The sequence below is a fragment of the Etheostoma spectabile genome, chromosome 23 (genome assembly GCF_008692095.1).
Source record: "Etheostoma spectabile isolate EspeVRDwgs_2016 chromosome 23, UIUC_Espe_1.0, whole genome shotgun sequence".
NCBI lineage: Eukaryota > Metazoa > Chordata > Actinopteri > Perciformes > Percidae > Etheostoma > Etheostoma spectabile.
This window is the reverse complement of record NC_045755.1, coordinates 22,771,340-22,794,292: the sequence shown is the minus strand read 5'-3', so window position 1 is coordinate 22,794,292 and position 22,953 is coordinate 22,771,340. Positions and strand designations below refer to the sequence as shown.

Below are 22,953 nucleotides of genomic sequence, written 5' to 3'. Positions count from 1 at the left end.
TCACCTCTATCTTTACAGAGAGAGTGGACACGAAGCGACGGACGGTCTGTGAGACTTAGATCTCATACCTGAAGCCGGGGAAATGCACCTGGGATGGCTCGTGCAAAAATGTTCTCAGTTTGCGACAATTCGAAACTACAGACAGGGAGCGCTCTTAAACCCCCTCACAGTCTCTGAAAGCACAACTAGTCGATCACGAGTGGCTCAACAGCCAGATCTATTGATAAACTCATCTTTCAGAAATTTGACTGACCGGGTTGACACTTCAGCGTGAGAAATCGGGGGTGTGGCGTGTGAGCGTGTGAAACCAGTCAAATGCGTGTGTCTCACGGCCAATGCGTGAGAGTTGGCAGCCCTGAATCAACAGAGATATCAGAAGAGTATGACAGCATCTATTACACATACTGAGAACAAAGGCATGTAACGTAGAAGATTGAAGCGGATAGTTTGGAGAGATAACACCAACCATGAGGCTTCCTGCTCACATTCAACTTCCTGACTAAAAGCTCCTGCAGGTCCTCCTACATATATTATATATTATTATATATATTCCTACATATATTACCCCAAATCAATCAAACCGTCGTCTCCACCAGCGTGAAGTCGGACCCAACAGGACTCTACTGTTTCCTCTGGAGCCTTTCAGAATAAAATGCAGGGCCCTAAATGCCTCTGTTACTGTTGTAGTGCTGTGTGGAGGAGGAGGCCCAGGAAAGGAAGCTGAGACTGAGTCTTAATGGAGTCTTGTCTCCATTAGAAGACAGAAAGATTAAGTGGATATGACACATGCCTTTGGTGTGAGAGATCAGGGTTTGATTCCTACTGCCATACATCAGCCAATGTGTCCCTGAGCAAGACACGTAACCCTAGTGTCTCTAGAGGCGTGGGACCTCTGCAATTTCTAGCAGTTGTAACTGTCACAGCATAAACTGTCTTTGGATGTAAGTGTCAGCTGAACGTCATGTAATGAAATGTAAGAAAGAAGGACCGAGCAGGATGAGCAGAGAGCAGAAATCAAACAGCCACCAGCTTCACTCTTTATTATCTGCTGGATAGCTTCTGGTAACTGGTTACCTCCTCTCTTTCTAACAGAACCCATCAGAGACCAGACCCTGCTGAACCTGAGCCCAGCTGTGGGTCCATGAAGAGTCACCAGTCCGCGGAGACACAACCACTTTAAAAACAAGGAGACCTGTAATGGACAAGCCAATTAAACTGGAGGAGGAGAGAAGGACGATACGCAGACAGAAGGACGGGGCAGAACAGATTGAACGCCAAAGACAGAGGTGAGTCGTTCTGAAACCTCCAACAACCCCCCCCCCCATGTTGTCTCATGGAGGGGGGGCTCTTCTTGCAGCCTTCCTTAGACTATTCTGCAGAGGCACCGTGGCTCCGTCCGGAGCTTAGCCCCGTCCACGATGATTGTGATTGGTCTAAAGGGATGCTGATAAATAGGGATGGGCATTCAATTAAATTTTCTAAGTCAATCATCGGGGGATTTAACGAATGACTATCAATTAAACATTCATATTTTTATATTTAAAATCCTCGTTTATTTAACTTTTTATAAATTAAAAATGAAATGAAAATACAAAAATACAGTGTGTTCATCGATTAATACAAGAAGAACTTGCAAATATTTGCTCCCGGTGGTAAAATGTCTACTTGCTGCCACACAGTGAAGTTCATTAAATTGCTTCAAGACTCACACAACGCAGCCTGCATTAGTTTAATCAATAAGAAATTTACGTGATTGATGAAATTCTTAGTTATCGATGGTTGGTTAATCATGCCCTTCCCTACTGATGAACCAAAGCTCGTTGTTGTCCCATCCAGTAATGCTGTGAGGACTAGCCAGACCTTCCTTTGCAGAGCTGTGGAGGAGGAAGGTCTGGCTATTAGAAACTACTGAACATGACCCTCAATAAATGTGTTTTTCTATCAGGATCCATCAGAGTCCAGACCAACCTGATCCTGATCCTGATCCTGATCCTGAACCCAGCTGTGTGTCCTTTAAGAGCAACCGGTCAATGGATGAACGCTTTTACTTTAAAGGAGAGCAAACCTCTGCTGGAAAGAGGTATTAATATTATAATATTGCTGAGTCATCCTTTAACTTTTATGTCTCCAGAGAAGTTTTTGGAGTTTATTCTCAGCATCTTTCTTTTTCACATATATTTATATTCTCGATCTGAAAGCTGTCCAGTTAAACCAGTCTTTATCTCTTGACTTTAGGTATATTCTGGATCTGGTTTGGTCCTGTATATTCTCTGGTGTTTGAGCTTTGAACCCAGTTTTTTGTATAATTCATTGAACTTCTTTGTGTTAGTCTTGTTTTAGTCGCTGCTTGTATCTCCAGCAGTTTTTGTGTCTGAATACTAAAAAGTGGATTTCAATTCCTGTTGGTCTTACTCTCTGTGTAACAGGATCCATCAGAGACCAGACTCTGCTGGACCTGAACCCAGCTGTGTGTCCTTCAAGAGCGACTGGTCAAATCCACACCTCATTAACTTTAAAGGTCAACAACCCTCTGCTGGAAAGAGGTCAGCTGTTAATATTATTATAATATTACTGAGTCATGTTTTAACTGTTATGTAGCCAGAGGCGTTTTTGGAGTTTATTTTCAACATCTTTCTTCTGCACAGGTATTTATATTCTCCCATGTGAAAGCTGACCAGTAAGACCGGTCTTCAACTGTAGATCTCACTTTAATATTGGACCTGGTCTGGACCAACAGGATCTGGTGTTTTAGCCCCATCAAAAATAATTTTAAATCTCCCATAGCCATCGGCTAGGCTACAAATCAGGAATTGCAAAATTCTTCCCAAATGTTCTTCTCCAACTGGGAATACCGGGTAGGGGGTTCATATGTGTGTGCCTCAAAGTGCTTCTTCCAGGGTAATGTCATGTGTGCCCCCCCCCAACCCTTCCCACCTGGAGAACCAGCGACCCTTGCTAAGTGTTTGTGTCACCTGGGTCAGGACAATATTTGCCATGAGAAGACTATTTCAGTGAGTGGCTTCATCAAAAGATTGCCCCCCCCCTGCCAATTGGTCAAAATGCAATATTCTTCCCAAATGTTGGATGTGGGTTGGCCAGTTGGATGTCAGATCAGAAGTCAATGAGGGGAAGCAAATAAAGTAGGGCTGCACGATTATGGCCAAAATGATAATCACGATTATTTTGATCAAAATTTTTATCGCGATTATTCTCACGATTATTTGTAGATTTTAACCAAAACAAATTTTATTGTCACATAGGCTATTTATAACTGCGAGAGGGAGTGTGATGGACGCTACTCACAGAGACACAGAGATCATTATGAACGGGTCCAGCACGGGTCAAATGGCGTAAACAAACGTGTGTATGAAACGTCTGTATCGTCACTGCGCTGCATTTTTATGAACTATGATATTCTGGCCATGGGTCACATCTCTGGTCCAGGCTTCGGTCCAGCAGCTCCGTCTCCCACGCTGTTACTCTACCAACTGAAGTTAGTTGCATTCAATAACTTCTTCTGTGTTCTTCGCCGTGGCGGCCGCGATAACAGTTACCCGCGGAAACACTGGTACAAAAACAAGTTTGCCCCTCATACTTAACAATATACAGTGTGTTAATAAAAAATTAAAACTGTAGACTAATGTCAGAAGTGTGGACCGGGCCGCTGTGTGGTGGGGCGCGGAGAGTAAGAGGAGAAAGAGTAAGACGAGAGAGCGTAGAAAGATCCAACACAGGCACGGCTTTACAGACGAAATGGGTCATGTAACGCAAAATTAAACCATATCCATATAAACAGCATTGCAGCGGATGCGAGGACATTAGCGTCCTAGAGGAGCTAACAGCTAACAGACGCTATAGCACTGACTAGCACTGCTCACTGCTGTTGTCGGAAAAACAAGAGATGGGACAAAGTGTTGCGTTTACTGGTAAACTGGTAAACCTTGAAACTGACGTATTACCGACAGCTATCTGTTGAGATTTCCTCACGCTACTCTGTCCTCTAGGACTGTCTAAATCTAGAAACTTAGCTGCGCGGTGCAGTGAACTACTCTGACTGGCTCATGAGCAGACGGCTTTATGGAGCGGGAGATTGGCTTTGCAAAAAACCCGGAGCGTTCTATGAAATGACGCTTTATAAAAAATAATCGCTCAATCACGCAAATTTGATCGTGGAAAGTCCAAATCGTGATCGCGATTAAAATTCGATTAATTGTGCAGCCCTAAAATAAAGGCAACCAGTGAGATAATTCTTCCTGATTCCTCTACAGAGTGGACCAGGAGAGCTCAGAGGGTCGCAGTGGTCAGCCTGCCCAGCAGCATCATACCCACCTGGACTCCATCTTTATGGTCTGTACATGTACACAAACTACTTTTATATCTATTCTGTTTGCAATTGTCTCCATGCTGCACTTTTCAGACCAGAGGGTCCTCAGTCTGTCCATCATGGATCGGATGATGGCTTCCATGATTTCAGGCTGGTTGTCATTCATATAATCTTCTATTCCAGCTGCTGGAGGACAACATCGTCACTTTTGTAAAGAACGAGCTGAAGAAGATCCAGAAGGTTCTGAGACCAGATTCCCCAGAATGCTCAGAGAGTCAAAGGGAGGGTGAGGATGAAGATCAGAGGAGGACCAGAGAGGCGTTTCTGAAGATCACACTGCACTTCCTGAGGAGAATGAAGCAGGACGAGCTGGCTGACCGTCTGCAGAGCAGTAAGAGGATTTCTCTAAAGATTTAACTTGCTGGACTAATGGGACGTTTACTAATGTCTCCAGAAAAGGGTCAAAGTATGTTCCTGTTTCTTTATAAATAACCTACTGATCTTCTCTGTTCTGTATTCATTCAGGAAGTCCAGCAGGAGTTTCTAAATGTAAACTCAAATCTAAGCTAAGCAGGAACTTCCAGTGTATGTTTGAGGGGATTGCTAAAGCAGGAAACCAAACCGTTCTGAATCAGATGTTCACAGAGATCTACCTCATGAAGGGAGGGGCTGCAGGGGTCAATGATGAACATGAGGTCAGACAGATTGAAACAGCATCCAGGAAACCAGACAAACCAGAAACAATAATCAGACAAGAAGACATCTTTAAAACCCCACCTGGAAGAGATGAACCAATCAGAGCAGTGATGACAACGGGAGTGGCTGGCATCGGGAAAACAGTCTTAACACAGAAGTTCACTCTGGACTGGGCTGAAGGCAAAGCCAACCAGGACATCCACTTCACATTCCCATTCACCTTCAGAGAGCTGAATTTGCTGAAAGAAAGAAAGTTCAGCTTGGTGGAACTTGTTGAATACTTCTTTAGTGAAACCAAAGAAGCAGGACTCAGCAGGTTTGAAGAGTTCCCGGTGGTCTTCATCTTTGACGGTCTGGATGAGTGTCGACTTCCTCTGGACTTCCTCAACACTGAGATCCTGACTGATGTTACAGAGTCCACCTCAGTGGGTGTGCTGCTGACAAACCTCATCAGGGGGAATCTGCTTCCCTCTGCTCGCCTCTGGATAACCACACGACCTGCAGCAGCCAATCAGATCCCTCCTGGGTGTGTTGACATGGTGACAGAGATCAGAGGGTTCACTGACGCCCAGAAGGAGGAGTACTTCAGGAAGAGATTCAGAGATGAGGAGCAGGCCAGCAGAATCATCTCCCACATGAAGAGATCACAAAGCCTCCACATCATGTGCCACATCCCAGTCTTCTGCTGGATCACTGCTACAGTTCTGGAGGATGTGTTGAAAACCAGAGGGGGAGGAGAGCTTCCCAAGACCCTGAGTGAGATGTACATACACTTCCTGGTGGTTCAGTCCAAAGTGAAGAACATCAAGTACGATGGAGGAGCTGAGTCGGATCCACACTGGAGTCCAAAGAGCAGGAAGATGATAGAGTCTCTGGGAAAACTGGCTTTTGAGCAGCTGCAGAAAGGCAACCTGATCTTCTATGAATCAGACCTGAGAGAGTGTGGCATCGATGTCAGAGCAGCCTCAGTGGTCTCAGGAGTGTTCACAAAGATATTTAAAGAAGAGAGAGGACTGTACCAGGACAAGGTGTTCTGTTTTGTCCATCTGAGTGTTCAGGAGTTCCTGGCTGCTCTTCATGTCCATCTGACCTTCACCAACTCTGGAGTCAACCTGCTGGCGGAAGAAAAAACATCATCAACACAGTTCTACCAGAGTGCTGTGGACAAGGCCTTACAGAGTCCTAATGGACACCTGGACTTGTTCCTCCGCTTCCTTCTGGGTCTTTCACTGCAGACCAATCAGAATCTCCTTCAAGGTCTGCTGACACGGACAGGAAGTAGCTCACAGACCAATCAGGAAACAGTTGAGTACATCAAGGAGAAGATCAGTAAGGATCTGTCTGCAGAGAGAAGTATCAACCTGTTCCACTGTCTGAATGAACTGAATGATCGTTCTCTATTCGAGCAGATCCAACAGTCCCTGAGATCAGGAAGTCTCTCCACAGATAAACTGTCTCCTGCTCAGTGGTCAGCTCTGGTCTTTATCTTACTGTCATCAGAAGAAGATCTGGACGTGTTTGACCTGAAGAAAATCAAAGCTTCAGAGAAGGCTCTTCTGAGGCTACTGCCAGTGGTCAAAGCCTCCAAAAGAGCTCTGTGTGTGGAATTCATTCATCAATAAATAATCTATCTTTTTATGCTATCAGGAGTTAATAATAAATAACTTCCTGTGGTCTCTCCAGGTTGAGTGGCTGTAACCTGTCAGAGAGAAGCTGTGAAGCTCTGTCCTCAGTTCTCAGCTCCCAGTCCTCTAGTCTGAAAGAGCTGGACCTGAGTAACAACAACCTGCAGGATTCAGGAGGGAAGCTGATCTCTGATGGACTGAAGAGTCCACACTGCACACTGGAGACTCTCAGGTCAGACCAACTTACTGTTTGTCTTTAATCTGAGGTATTTCTGTAAACTTTATTTAATTTCATTTAACCCTCAGAGACCTAAAATAATTTTTACAGTTTATTGTGCTTATGGTTTTATTTTCTAAAAAAGCTTGTGAAACAACAACCCTGTTGACAAACGGAAGTGAAGGCACACAGATACAGAGAAGCCACGGAGCGCGGAGCTAGCAGCAGAAATGAGCGAAAACGTGATAAAATATGAACGTCAAGTGGATAAATCTTGGATGTAACAGTTTGGATTTAATGTTCAACAATCCCGAAAAAGGCATGAGTTCCAGGCTGGATAGAAAATCCCCTGTGGAGGCTAAAAAGACACAGAATAGACCTCTGGGACCGCTAGCCCGTTAGCTTTCAGGACTAATTTCACAAAGTCTTTGAATGTTTCCTAAGTATTTCGTTTTTATTTATAATCACAAACCATAAAGCATGAAATATGAACTGTGGCTGAGATCTAGAAATCCTTTTATATTTTAATATCATGTGACTTTGATACCTGGTTCACTCTTGAATAGATATCTGCAACTTGTTTAGAATGAAACAGAATTTAACCTGAAAAGGGATTTAATATACTAAATATACAAAAGGTCCAGACTCAACATTTAAACACACACGTTATCTGTCTTGTTTCCTGTTGTCTTTCCAGGCTAAGTGGCTGTAACCTGTCACAGAGAAGCTGTGAAGCTCTGTCCTCAGTTCTCAGCTCCCAGTCCTCTAGTCTGAGAGAGCTGGACCTGAGTAACAACAACCTGCAGGATTCAGGAGGGAAGCTGATCTCTGATGGACTGAAGAGTCCACACTGCACACTGGAGACTCTCAGGTCAGATCAACAACAACAATCTTTGAAAACACAGTATTGAATATTTAATAAAGTTGAATGTTTCCAAAGTATTTTATTCTGATTAAATACTGCTTATGATTTTAAAGATTATTCTAAATCTGGACTAAAATGTACCTGGACAACAAACAAAGAAAAAACTACCACATGGCTCCACGTGTTGACAAAGACTTCCTGTGTGTTGTTCTGTGTGTTTACAGTCTGTCAGGTTGTCTGATCTCAAAGGAAGGCTGTTCTTCTCTGGTCTCAGCTCTGAGCTCCAACCCCTCCCATCTGAGAGAGCTGGACCTGAGCTACAATCACCTAGGAGACTCAGGAGTGAAGCTGCTGTCAGTGGGACTCAAGGATCCTCTCTGGAGATTGGACACTCTCAGGTACACACACTGATCAACATTAAAGAGATATTAGTGTAAGACATTTGAAAGGAGAACATCTCGAAGGAACTAAAATGATAACTCCCTTTGTTGATAGTTAATGTAATTTGGACACATATCTGTCCATGGGTATAAGAAACATCCTAATTTCCCTCTTTTCAGGGATCAAATCCGTTTCAACTCGACAAAGAAAGGTCCACAACAGGTTTAGCCTAGCTTAGGGTTAGTTTTAAATGTGGTGGCTGTTGTAAATACATCCATCTCAGAAGCCTAATTAGTTGTTAGTAGTATAGGCTATATACTCCTGATGATAGGGACGGGGGGGTCTTGAGTCTTGCTGCTGGGGAACAATGGGGCTCTGAAGAGTCTTCTGGGTTAAAATGGATTTCCAGGTTGTTGTTCCATTGTTTATATCAAGAATGTGTCCCAAAACCAAGGCCTGTCAAATATGTCTGTTCAAATCATTTGTCATCATATTTTCAGTTTCACAGCCTGGAAATCACGTTATCTGGACATTAATATAATGGAAGGTATTATTCAGGTTAGAGAGAGAGACAGGTTACAGAGAGAGTGATGTAATGCCCCCCCTCCTCCTTTCAGGGTGGAGCCTGCTGGAGTCAGATGGTTGACACCAGGTCTGAGGAAGTGTAAGTGTGTTTTTAATTTCATTCATCAGACTGTGACATCACTCATTCAACCCTGTGATGTCATCACCAAAGAGCTGATTGGTTAATAACTGCACCTGTGTTGTGTCTCGTTCTCTCCGTCAGATTCCTGTGAACTCACGGTTGACACAAACACGGTGAACAGGAAACTTAAACTGTCTGACAACAACAGGAAGGTGACACGTGTGAAGGAGGATCAGCCATATCCTGGTCATCCAGAGAGGTTTGAGTCCTGGTCTCAGCTGCTGTGTAGAGATGGTCTGACTGGTCGCTGTTACTGGGAGGTCGAGACGAGAGGAGGGGTTTATATATCATTGAGTTACAGAGGAATAAGGAGGAGAGGATACAGTGATGACTGTGTGTTGGGATATAATGATCAGTCCTGGAGTCTGGTCTGCTATAACGGTCGTTACTTTGTCTGTCACAATAACAGAGGAACATCCATCTCCGTCCCCCGTGTCTCTGGAAGAGTAGCAGTGTATGTGGACTGTCCTGCTGGCTCTCTGTCCTTCTACACAGTCTCCTCTGACTCACTGATCCACCTCCACACCTTCAACACCTCATTCACTCAGACTCTCTATCCTGGGTTTAGGATCTGGTCTCTTGGATCCTCAGTGTCTCTGTGTCCTGTGTAAGACGGATAGTCTCCTCCTGTCTCTCACTGCTGATCAGCTGAGTCTGGACAGGATCACACTTCCATAAATATATCAGCTTATTGTTATGAACAAATGAATGAACTTTGTGTGAAATAATCCAGGATGATTAAACAGATTCCTTGTGAACATTGTAATCTTTTTCCACTTCCAGTCCTTTAAAGACGTCTGAAGCAGCCTCCGAGATGCTAACGAGAGACTTCTGTAACGTCTGAAGTAGCCTCCGAGATGCTTACGAGAGACTTCTGGAACGTCAACCCAGTAAAAATTGACCTAATTAACACAGAGACACAGGAGAAGTTTCTCCAGAGTCGTTTTAGACTACCCCCAATATGGAGGGAAAGACCGGCGTTCTTGCCGGATGCAGACAGCCCCATAATACGTTATCTGGATCATATAAAGTCTCTACCTCTTACTTAGATCACCTGGACACCATGTACTTATTATCTTCTCCTAATCTTTCTTTTCTTTTGTAAGACTGTAATTCCTTAACATGGTGTAACTAAGGTTTAAAACATAGTAGTTCTATGATAATATAGACACCTGGTCAAATAATAATGTGGAACATTATTAATAATGTGTGAACATTGTGTGTGGACCTCTTAACTCTGCTTCACAAATTAATCATTTTAATGTTTATTCATTATACATATACAAATGAAATTTGAAACAAATACCCTATGAAAAAGCGAGGAAGGGCTGCAGCCTCTGCCGTGACAGAGGCAAAGCAGTGGGTGTGGGAGAAGTTTAATGAAGACATGGAGAAGGACCTTTGATCGGCACCAAGGTACACCTCTAACTGCTTTCTTCAGGTAGGGAGTGAGACCTTACCCCAAGTGAAGGTGTTTAAATATCTTGGGGTCTTGTTCCCAAGGACAATGGAGCGTGAGATTGGTCGGAGAATCAGAGCAGCAGGTGCGGTATTACATTCTGTTTATCGCACCGTTGTGACAAAAAGGAGCTGAGCCAGAAAGCAAAGCTCTCGATCTACTGGTCAGTTTTTGTTCCTACCCTCACCTATGGTCATAAAGACTGAGTCATAACCCCAAGAACCAGATCCAGGGTACAAGCGGCTGAAATGGGTTTCCTCAGGAGGGTGGCTGGGCCTCCCTTAGAGATAGGGTGAGAAGCTCAGTCATCAGAAAGGAGCTAAGAGTAGAGCCGCTGCTTGGGACCCCCCACTCGGAGCTGGTTGATGTGGCTCGGGAAAGCAAAGTTTGGGGTCCCATGCTGGAGCTGCTGCTCCCGAGAACCGGTACCGGATAAGCGGATGAAAATGGATGGTTGGATGGATGTTTATTAATTTCTTACTAAATATTAGCGATGCGTTTCCTGTTCAACATTCAGAGTGAGTGTAAAGTTGCCAGATTATGTTGGTTTAATGTCTTCATATGTGTAAAATCATGTGATAACCGAGCCACTCTTCATTTCCCCACAGTTGTCCCGACGCACATTTAACATCCAGTACTGTGGGATTTATTTAAAAAAAAAGGAATTGCACAATACAGGTTACATATGTCAAACAATACATTTCCCTTCAGTTTTTCTTTTTTAATAAACAGGAAGAAGATTACCCTCACCCACCCTTCACCCTTCCCATCCCACTCTTGGCAGTTAGTTTGTTCACACCACCACCAACAAATAAAATAATAATAAAAAAGTTAAAATAAAATAAAAAATGCTAAAAACAATAAAAACAAAATAAAAATTATTTTAAAAAAAATATATAAGAAATTCTAAAAATTTAATAAATGAACTAAATAAAAAAATACTAAAATAAATAAATACAAAAAAATAAAATAAAAAATACTAAAAAAATAAATGAAAATAAAAAAATAAAAACTTAAATAAAAAATATAAAAATGTAGAAAAAAAATTAAATGATATTAATGTACATTCTCACAATTATGCATCAAAATTACCTTAAACATACTTACAAAACAAGAACAAGTAGAATAACAATTAAAGGTGTCTTTAAGATTCTCAACATATGTCCCAAAGGGTTCGGCCATTTTAAGTAAAATTTCTGGACTGAACCTTTCAATGTGAATTTGACTTTTTCTAGTTTAAAAAAAGAAGAAACATCCCTTCACCATGCGGCCCCCGCTGGTGGAGGATGTCCACACTATTGCTACTTTCATTCTGGTTAAAACTACACCGTACTTCCCAAACATCACAGAGTATAATAACCACGCAGCACTCAGATCTTTGTTAATTATGAGTCTTTTTATTTAGTCTCCAAGGTAACGGAGAGATCAGCTTTGTCTTCCCGGCTTCTGCTCGTTCTGGTTAAAGGGAAGTTTGTCGTGCTTTATAAGACGTAGGACCTCCGGGGTAGGGACTCGCATTTTAAATAATATAGATTGTAACCCTAAAGATATCTGGTGGTGGGTTGAACCATTTGTGTTAATTATATGTATATTATTCTGCACATTTCTAGTTCAAAAGATTTACTAATTTTGGCTGTTTTGAGCTTTGAATTTACTACTCACCTGAGTGTATTTAGTAGTGGTGTGTTCCTATAAAGGTAAATATGGTGCAAAAGTGAGAGCACGTAGATGCGATGTGCACTTGTAAAATATGAATTGAGAGCTTGCAAAAAAAAAACTGTACTCGTATATGCGATGTGAGCACTTGCAGAATATGATTTGAGAGCTTGTAGAAGAAAATCTGTACTCGTATTTTTTTTTTTAATTCCACTTCAGTCACTTTTTCCAGTACAACCACAACTCAGTGAATACAACCTCTGGAATCTGTCACTGCAGTGTGCTCTCTCGCATCACACAGCGGCGAGTCTGCGCTCTCGACTTTCACTTCTTACGGTACATTTGGTGCAAAACTAATTTGTAATTGAAGCTGTGAAGATGTGAGAGAGCAGAGGGGGGCGGGGTGGGATAAACCAATCGCCAATCAGAAGACAAAGTGCTCTTTTCTGTTCTTCTTCATGTTGGCAGCAATCCACAATGGCCCAACAAGTCAGGGTAAGTTTATTTCAAAAGCTTTGTTTTGGTAGGCCTATATACGTAACGTTACTGTGATTAACGAGTAAATAAATGACGACACCGACACCTTACATTCATAATAACGTGTTACGTTAGTAACAAAATAAGAGTCAATTCAATTCAATTCAATTTTATTTATAGTATCAATTCATAACAAGAGTTATCTCAAGACACTATACAGATAGACCACACTCCAGAATTTACAAGGACCCAACAGTTCTAGTAGTTTCCTCCAGAGCAAGCAACAGTGCGACAGTGGCGAGGAAAAACTTCCTTTTAGGCAGAAACCTCGGTCAGACCCAGGCTCTTGGTAGGCGGTGTCTGACGGGCCGGTTGGGGTTAATGAAGAGTGGCAATAACAAAAATAGAAAAAATTTGTAGTTTGTAGCAGTTCTTTGTAGTAGTTCATGGCATAGCAGGACGCTGTGCGGCATTACAAGGCACAGCAGGACATAGCAGGACGTGGCAGGGCACTGCAGTGTAGCAGTTGAACATGGCGTCACAGAACATGGAGCGGGACCATGGCGACAGCTGCTACCCTGATTTCGGAGCCTCTCTGATCCGAGGGAACATGCTGGGGAAAAAAGAACATAAGTACTCCGGGGAATGACTCCCCAGAGCTAGGTTAGTAACAAGCATTTCTGGGACATGGATGCACATAAATGAAAAGATGGAAAGATAGAGGAGAGAAGAGCGCAGTGTATCAAAATAAAAGCTGTCTAAAACTATTACAGCAAAACCAAGAGAGACAAGGTAAAGAGAGCTCCAGCCCGGTCGGCCTAGAACTCTCCCCAACCGGATTGGGCTGTATGCCAAGTCTCCCTTTAGTTTTATTATATTCTTGATTATATGATAGATAAATCTGAAACTGTGTGACTAACTACTACTCCCTAACAATATTCGATTCTATGCCCTAACTATAAGCTTTATCAAATAGGAAAGTCTCAAGCCTACTCTTAAATGTGGAGACGGTGTCTGCCTCCCGGACCCAAACTGGAACCTGGTTCCTGAATGCTCTGGCTCCCGTTCTACTTTTAGAGACTCTAGGAACCACCAGTAACCCTGCATTCTGGGAGCGTAGTGCTCTCGCAGGGTTGTAAGGTACTATGAGCTCTTTAAGATAAGATGGAGCCTGACCATGAAGAGCTTTGTAGGTGAGAAGAAGGATTTTAAATTCTAATCTGGATTTTACAGGAAGCCAATGCAGAGAAGCTAAAACCGGAGAGATGTGATCTCTTTTCCTGGTCCCTGTCAGAACACGTGCTGCAGCATTCTGGATCAGCTGTAGAGTCTTTATGGATTTTTTCAAGCAACCTGATAACAAAGAATTGCAGTAATCCAGCCTAGAAGTAACAAATGCATGGACTAGTTTTTCTGCATCATTTTTAGACAGGATATTCCTGATTTTTGCAATATTACGTAGGAGAAAAAAGGCAATCCTTGAAATTTGCTTTATGTGGGAATTAAAGGACATGTCCTGATCAAAGATGACTCCAAGATTCTTCACTGTGGTGCTGGAGGCCAGGGTGATGCCATCCAGAGTAACTATATCTTTGGATAATGCGTCACAGAGGTGCTTAGGGCCGAGAGCAATAACTTCAGTTTTATCTGAGTTTAACAATAGAAAATTACAGGTCATCCAGGTTTTAATATTCTGAAGGCACGTTTGAAGTTTAGCTAACTGATTAGTTTCACCTGGCTTGATTGATAGATATAACTGAGTATCATCTGCATAACAATGAAAGTTTATGGAGTGTTTCCTAATAATACTGCCTAAAGGAAGCATAAAGTGAACAGGATTGGACCGAGCACAGATCCTTGTGGGACTCCATGACTAACCTTGGCGTGCACAGAGGATTCATCGTTAACATGAACAAACTGAGATAGATCTGATAAATAAGACTTAAACCAGCTTAGAGCAGTCCCTTTAATGCCAATTAAATGTTCCAATCTCTGTAATAAGATATAATGGTCAATGGTATCAAATGCAGCGCTAAGATCTAATAACACAAGTACAGAGATAAGTCCTTTGTCTGAAGCAATTAGGAGGTCATTAGTAATTTTCACAAGTGCTGTCTCTGTGCTATGATGAACTCTAAATCCTGACTGAAAATCCTCAAATAAGCTGTTGCTATGCAGAAAGTCGCACAGCTGTTTGGCGACTGTTTCTCAAGAATCTTAGAGAGAAATGGAAGGTTGGATATAGGTCTATAGTTGGCTAAAACATCTGGATCAAGGTTTGGCTTTATCAGAAGAGGTTTAATTACAGCTACTTTAAAGTGCTGTGGTACATAGCCTGTTAATAAAGACAGATTGGTTATATCTAGTAGAGAAGTGTTGACTAATGGTAAAACTTCTTTAAGTAGCCTAGTCGGGATGGGGTCTAAGAGGCAGGTTGAGGGTTTAGATGAAGAAATAATTAAATTAAATTGATAAAGATCAAGTGAAGCAAAGCAGTCTAAACACGTATCTGGTTTTACAGCTGTTTCTAAGGTTCCTGAGTTTAGAGATAAGTCAGTGCCAGTTAAAGGCAGGTCTTGGTGAATTTTGCTTCTAATAGTTATAATTTTATCATTGAAGAACCTCATAAAGTCGTTACTACTAAGAGCTATGGGAATACTTGGCTCAGTAGAGGTGTGACCTTCTGTTAGCCTGGCTACAGTGCTGAAAAGAAACCTGGGGTTGTTCCTATTTTCCTCTATCAATGACGAGTAGTACGCTGCTCTGGCATTACGGAGGGCCTTCCTATACGTTTTAAGACTATCTTGCCAGGTTAAACGAGAATTTTCCAGTTTGGTGGAGCGCCAGATCTTCTCAAGTTTCCGCGATATTTGCTTTAATTTGCAAGTTTCAGTGTCATACCATGGAGCTAACCGTCTTTGTTTTATTATCTTCTTTTTTAGAGGAGCAACAGAGTCTAGAGTCATTCGTAGCAAGCCTGCTGCACTATCAAAAAAATGATCGATTTGGGAGGGACTAATAGCATAGGAGTCCTCCGTTACTTTGGGACTTGGTAATGAATTAAATGCTAACGGAATCGCATCCTTAAATTTAGCTACAGCACTATCAGATAGACATCTTGTATAGGAGGTTTTGCCTAATGGCGTGTAGTTCAGCAGTATAAACTCAAAAGTTATCAAACAGTGGTCAGATAGAAAGGGATTCTGTGGGAACACTATTAAATGTTCAATTTCAACACCATATACCAGAACAAGATCGAGGGTGTGGTTAAAACGGTGAGTTGGTTTATGTACACTTTGAGAGAAGCCAATAGAATCTAAAAGAGAGATAAACGCAGTGCTAAGGCTATCATTCTCATCGTCCACATGAATATTAAAATCCCCTACAATAATAAATTTGTCCGTTTTTAGCACTAAGTTTGACAGAAACTCTGCAAATTCGGATAAAAATTCAGAGTATGGACCAGGTGCTCGGTACACTATAACAAATAGAACTGGTTGCATTGATTTCCAACTTGGGTGTGAAAGACTAAGAACAAGACTTTCAAATGAGTTATAATTTAGTTTAGGTTTAGAGCTGATTAGTAGACTAGAATCAAAGATAGCTGCAACTCCACCTCCTCGGCCTGTGCCTCGAGGAATGTGAGTATTAATATGACTGGGGGGGGTGGATTCATTTAGACTAACATATTCTCCATCACCCAGCCAGGTTTCAGTAAGACAAAATAAATCAATATTAGAATCTGATATCAATTCATTTACTAGTACACCTTTAGAAGAGAGAGATCTGATGTTTAAGAGTCCACATTTAATTCTCCTAGTCTTTTGAACTATTGCACTTGTGGTTTTAATTGTTATGAGGTTTTCATGCGCAGCTCCTCTTCTGTTTACCTTTGATTTAAATAATTTGAATGGTCGGGGGGCAGACACCGTCACTATGGGATTTTTACTAGGTAACACCTGGAATAAAGGAGCAGAGAAGTGTGTTAGACTGGGACTCTGCCTCCTGATCCCAACTATGGATTGTCAAGGATTAGGTCCACCAAAAAACTTGTCAATGTTTCTAGAAATGAGAGCTGCTCCATCCCAAGTGGGATGAATGCCGTCTCTCCGAATCAGATCAGGTCTTCCCCAGAAAGACTGCCAGTGATCCACAAAGCCCACATCATTATCTGGACACCACCTCGATAGCCAGCGGCGAAATGACGACATGCGGCTATACATGTCATCGCTGGTTAGATTTGGCAGGGGTCCAGAGAAAACTACGGTGTCCGACATTGACTTTGCGTATGTACACACCGATTCAACATTAATCTTTGTAACCTCCGATTGCCGTAACCGGGAGTCATTAACGCCAACGTGAATAACAATCTTGCTGTATTTACGTTTATCCTTAGCCAGCAGTTTCAGATAAGACTCAACGTCGCCCGCTCTAGCCCCCGGGATGCACTTAACTACGGCCGCCGGCTTCGCTAACTTCACGTTTCTCAGAATGGAGCTGCCGATAACCAGAGTTGGTTTCTCAGCGGGGGGGTTGCTGAGTGGGGAAAACCTGTTAGAAACGCTAACAGGCTGGTGGCGGTCCGACGTCTTGGAAAGCTTACGACTGTCTCTTCCTCGTCCTCGCACAGTAACCCACGCACTATGTCCTGACTGCTCCGGAGTTCGCGAGGAACGGCTACCAGAGGCTAACTCAGGCTCAGGCCGGCCCGTGCCGACTACCGGGGGGGGGGTTAGCTACAGTAACTGACGACTGATCTGTCATGGTGCGGATCCGGACTTCTAACTTACTAAGCCTCGCCTCCACGTCCAAAAATAAACTACACTTGTTACACACGCCATCACCGCTAAAGAATGCAGAGGAGTAACTAAACATCTCACACATCGAGCAGGAGAAAGTCGGAGAGGGGGCCGACATAACTAACTGCTAGGTTAAAGTCGTTAGCAGCTAAGCTAAAGTACGGTAGCGTTAGCTACCAAGCGTTAAAACAGCTGTTATTTAACAAAAGTCGCTAAAAAAAAAAAAAAAAAAAGAGAAGATATGTGAGTGCTTAGGCAGAACTGCTATAAGAATAAGTGTTTAGCGGACAGTTAGCCGCTGTAATAGCAAATCTAACAAACTGAACTGGTATGTCGTGAGCAGCAGAGCTACCAACACGCAACCAACACACAGGCACAGGAAACGGAAATGAGTCAGGTACGCTTACCGTAATGCCTCGACAGACGCCCAGTTCAGAAATGCGTGTGATCTGCTAGAACAGAGTTTGGTCAGAGTTAGCAGAGACAATAGTCATGTGGAGCAACAGACACAGACTGAAGAACAGATACCTGAGGGGCCCAAAGTCTGCAAACAGAGTGAACCGAAAATACAAAGGATTCAGGCTGTTGTTGCTCATCATGTCTGCACAACAGCAGAGCTGGAAGAAGAGAAGTGAGAACAGATGGAGATACAGTAAATGAGATTACAATTTTAACAGCAAGAAGTCCTATTTCAACACTAGCTTTAACACTATCTGCATTTATGCAAGTTGCATAAAGTGCACATTTCTAACAATTGTGATAGTTCAGAAAGACAAAACATGGACATGGGAGAAAAAGGTCAGTCACATGAACTAAATGCACAAGCAACCTCACATGTTTCATTGAACAATATTAGAGTTGAATGACTGAAAAAGAAATGTCTCCAGGTTAACAAGTCTCATACATGACAGACGTTCAAAAGGTTCTTTTCCACAAGTGATATATTTGCAATTACATTCAACCTTTGGGAGAAGCTTTTAGCGTAGTGAAGTTCTCCACTTTTGTGTCTTATAACAGCTGATATGATCAGCTGAAACAATATACTGTATATAGTGTTCATATGTGTCCTGTGGTCTGTCCAGCAGGTAAAAGACATCAGTGTATGGGAACATTTAGAATAATACACAGCACCCTCCCCTGACTGCAGCAGACTGACGCAGCAGCTGAACCTTTATCCAGTTTTGCTGTTACACGGAGAGCAGCAACCTGGACACACAGGGTCCAAAGGGAGGTATGGTGTCACACACTGATTACGCATTTTTGTGTAATGTTGCATCAGTATACCCAAGCCCAGACTTCCAAGGCCAGAGATATACTATGTGTCACTCCAACCCACGGTGCAATAAGGACAACAAGTATGATATAAAAAAAATATTGAAGATAAACATATTGACATTTGAAATACGAAAATAAGAGTTCCTCAATGTTCTTTTTGATGTTGTTGTTTTGTTGTTGAATGTTCAGAATGTTCAGATTTAAGAGTTCTTGGGGTCTTCACAGACACCTTCAACCAGGACAAACAAAAGCGGCAGAAGGAAGATGATCCGACCGCAGCTGCTGAGGATGCTAAACATTACCCTGATGTAAATGACATCAGACCAGAGGATCGCACAGCGAGGCATCAGTGCTCAAGGAGTCATCTGATAGGGGCCCATGCAAAAACTTAACTGATATCTCATAGTAGAACATTACAATGGACATGTATTTACAGACATGTGTTTACAGACACTTTGAAAAAATGTCTCACCAAGTCGCAGGTTCACACACATCACACATGTGTTAGTTAATTATTTAATAAACATTAAGAATGTGCAGATGAACAATATGAATGTGCAGATAGATAAATTGATGTGGATGTCGTCTGATGGCTGGTCTGGGAGGATGTATGGGTGGAGGAGACTCAAAGGAGGGGGGTTCCCTCTCAGACGCAATTTTTGCCGGAATAGTTTACAGACCCCCAAAAGCGTCAGAGTGTGTAGAACTGAGTTGTGCGTGGGCTTAACTGAGATTGTTGGGAATGTTGGGATGTAAAATCGGCATGCCTGGGATGACCAGCGGCCTGGGAACTGAATGGTTTGGTCGGAGATGCCTGATTTGCCGGCTGTGGATGCTGCACCACTGCAAAAAGAGTGGCGGGAATAATATTTGGGTGATATGGCTGAAATACAGAGAATTCTGTTCAGATGTTTTTGAAACCAGAATCAAGTGGCCATTTTGGAATATTGAAAAGTGGGTGTTTGTGGAGATGCCTTGGCGGCGTACCTGGAGCCGATGTATTTGATTAGTGGCTCGTAGGGGTTGATGTAGGAGCTGAGGTGCAAGGCATTAATTGGGAAGGAAACTTCTAAATGTGAATATGAGAGAGTTTGAGGTGTGGATGGTGATGTCTGATAAACTGGGGATGACGAGAAGGATTATAGACGGATGAAGTTGGTGCAAATTCAGCACCTCAGAAGCTGAAAAAGCGTTGGATGGAATGAGCATGGGTGATGGTGGAGGGGGGGAAGGGGGTAAGGACAGACCAGCTGGAAAGAAGAGGAAGGCTGAGGACCTTCAATCACCATATTAGGTAGGTCCCTTTGAGCTGCTGGCAGTGGCACTGGAATTGCAGTGCAGCCAGCTTGGAAAGGGAGGGAGCAGAAGCCGATTGGCCAGGAACAGCTGAAGTAAAGGTAGAGGAAGGGATGAAGGTTGTATCTGCATATTGTCTTGTGAAGCCTGCAAACACGAGGATGAAAAGGCAGAGATTGCCTGAGACATGACAGACAGAGGGAGCAGGCACATGGGGAAACACAACCAGACCCCCGCCAGTGGGAGCTGGTGATGCGTGCGGTGGCTGGCGAGGCTCTGTGACAACAGGCGTGATGCCACCGGCTGTGGCCGGCGCTGGCGGGGGACCCGGTAGTGCTGGAGGCCCGGTGGTCGTTGCTGCTGGGGGTAGCGATGGAGGCTGACGAAGCAGGCCGAGTGACTGGAGCAGCTGAGGCTAGGCCGAAGGAAGGGTAGAAGAAGGGATGAAGGGATGTATGCGCACAGGGTTTTGTGAAGCCTGCGAACATGGGGATGAAAATGGAGAGAGCGCCTGAGACGTGACAGACAGAGGGAGCAGGCACATGGGGAAACACGACCTTACCCCCGCCAGTTGGAGCTGGTGATGCGTGCTGTGGCTGTCCAGGCATCGTGACGTCAGGTGTGATGCCACTGGCCGTGGCCAATGCTTGCGGAAGACCCAGAAGTGCTGATGGCCCGGTGGTTGTTGCCGCTGGGGGTAGCGATGGAGGTTGACAAAGCGGGCTGAGTGACTGGAGCCGCCGAGGCCAGAGAGAAGTTGTCAACACGTGAGCAAAAACATTTGGGTGTTGGGGAAGGGAGGGGTAGGGATGGGGGAGGGAGGAATGAGGGTAAGGACAGACCAGTTGGAAGAAGAATGCTTATGAACAACGGGTATGATGTCTAAGCTGCTGCTGCGCCCTGCCACGTCCTGCTGGGCCTTGTAATGCCAAACAGTGCCCGGCTATGCCATGAACTACTATAAAGAACTGCTACAAACTACTATTTTTTTCTATTTTTGTTATTTCCACTCTTCATTCTAATCCCAACCGGCCCGTCAGACACCGCCTACCAAGAGCCTGGGTCTGACCGAGGTTTCTACCTAAAAGGAAGTTTTTCCTCTCAACTGTCGCACTGTTGCTTGCTCTGGAGGAAACTACTAGAACTGTTGGGTCCTTGTAAATTCTGGACCCATCTAGTGTGGTCTAGACCTACTCTATCTGTAAAGTTTCTCGAGATAACTCTTGTTATGAATTTATACCATAAATAAAATTGAATTGAAATGAATTAAGTGTATCAGAAGCCTTTTTTCGGTGAGTGCCGAGCGTCACTGCACAGCCTCCAACTAAGCTTGAAGACGTAGATCTGACGTGAGCAACCTGTCATTAAAGTTGTAAGTCTTCTGGTAGCTGTCCCTAGTGTTCCTAGTCAATTAAATTTAATTTACATATAGTATAAAGTCATAACAAGTTATCTTGACAGAGTAGGTCTAGACTACTCTAATTTAAAAGGACTCAATAATTCTAGAGCAGGCAGTGTGACAGTTGCAAGGAAAGAGCTCGGGCTGGATGGAAACTGTATACCTTTAGAGTCTCAGAGCTGTGTTGTGCCAAAAATAGGTTGATATGAAAAGGAAAGAATTGTGAAAATGTATCATAAATTGGGAGAAATACAGGAGAGGTTTCACCACAGGAGGAAACCAGCAGAGGGCAATAAAAAACAGCAGTCTCCCGGCAAAAATAGGGGGGGTGGGTGAGTGCAGAAGTAGAAGAAGCAGTCGGCAAAAATATTAGAGTTTTGCTACTAGCTCTGGACCTATCGATATATTGTCATACAAGTGTTTATTTGATGTGATAAGTGTGTTTTTTCTTATTATTTTAAAATAAATATGAAATAAAATGTCCATTTACTTAATTTGTCTGTTTAGTGAGCCTCGTCACACACAAGGTCCTGGGAGATTTCTGCCTCTCTATGAACGAAGTTTTGCAGCCCATTAGTGGCTCCTAAAGGCGGTGTGCTGATCCCCTCTGGACAGGAAGTTTGTTCACACCTGTACTTCAAAAGTTGAAGTAATAATAGTGATAACATAAAGTAATAATTCAATCTACACAGCTCTATAAAGAAGGAAAGATCTCTCCACCTGTACACACCTGGGTTAGTCAGATGATGACATCTCAACCAATGAGGTGTCACTGCAATCAAAGGTGTGAAGACAGCATGAAAAAAACCAACATGATGCAATCATTACTGAACAGTGATGTTTTTAGTTGATATTGAGTCTGCCATAAGTACAATAATTTACTCAGTCGGAATGTTTTAGATCTTTAATAATAAAAGGGATTCAATTACCATGTGTGATGTCAGATAGGTTGCTGTCAGTCCCGAATCCGCAGAGAATTATCTTCCGACTCTGCAGATCCTCTCAGCTTCACAAAGGGTTTTTAACTCACTGATTTTTGTGTTTTTAAGGCCCAACACGTTACTATTTTCTTCATTCTCACAGTTTTTATGAGCTACCTTTCTTTAGAACTCTCTAAATACCCGCTGTACCGAAGTGTGGTGCTGCTCAGCACAAAGACACAGTTAGAGACGAGCTGGTGAACATGGATGATTTAGCAGGTAAATAGGGTTAGGGTTGTAGCCGGAGCGAACCAGAATTTATGGAATAGCGGCCAAAGCTATTTTGATGGGAGACAAGCAGGAAGTAAGGTCATGTTGTAACATGTGCAGATTGTGAATTGGCATTGTTTTGCTTAACTAAGCAGTGACGTCCATGAAAAAGACATTGCTTAGATGGCAGCACATTTGCTCCAAAGTTACTCCAAAACTTCATGCACCTTTCAGCATTTATGGTGCCTTCACATATGTGCAAGTTACCCATGCCATGGGCAATATCACACCCAGTACAAATACAGATGCTGGCTTTTGAACTTTGCGCTGATAACAATATGGATGGTCCTTTATTTCTTTGGCCCGGATGACATGATGTCTATGATTTCCAAAAACAATTTAAAATGTGGTCTCATCAGACCACAGCACACTTTCCACTTTGCGTCAGTCCATCTTAGATGAGCTTGGGCCCAGAGAAGCCAGTGGCATTACTGGGTGTTGTTGAAAGATGTCTATTACTTTGCATGGTAGAGTTTTACCTTGCACTTGTAGATGTAGCGATGGACTGTGTTAACTGACAATGGATTT

The 22,953-nt window shown here is 43.0% G+C and overlaps 1 protein-coding gene across 2 annotated transcripts in view; it reads left to right on the top strand.

Moving 5' to 3' along the window:
- LOC116672880 (NACHT, LRR and PYD domains-containing protein 12) overlaps positions 1 to 9,605 on the top strand; it is a 769,761-nt gene extending 760,156 nt beyond the window's left edge. The window contains exons 2-11 of one of the 2 annotated variants that reach the window (XM_032504861.1): positions 1,093 to 1,286; positions 1,946 to 2,080; positions 2,427 to 2,543; positions 4,269 to 4,347; positions 4,508 to 4,715; positions 4,850 to 6,617; positions 6,704 to 6,877; positions 7,952 to 8,125; positions 8,726 to 8,772; positions 8,896 to 9,605. In XM_032504861.1, the coding sequence (XP_032360752.1) occupies positions 1,198 to 1,286; positions 1,946 to 2,080; positions 2,427 to 2,543; positions 4,269 to 4,347; positions 4,508 to 4,715; positions 4,850 to 6,617; positions 6,704 to 6,877; positions 7,952 to 8,125; positions 8,726 to 8,772; positions 8,896 to 9,425 (3,321 nt within the window). In that variant the 5' untranslated portion in view covers positions 1,093 to 1,197 and the 3' untranslated portion in view covers positions 9,426 to 9,605. The remainder of the gene's footprint in view (positions 1 to 1,092; positions 1,287 to 1,945; positions 2,081 to 2,426; positions 2,544 to 4,268; positions 4,348 to 4,507; positions 4,716 to 4,849; positions 6,618 to 6,703; positions 6,878 to 7,951; positions 8,126 to 8,725; positions 8,773 to 8,895) is intronic. The other variant, XM_032504859.1, reaches the window with a different exon arrangement.
- The last annotated feature ends 13,348 nt before the right edge of the window (positions 9,606 to 22,953 follow it).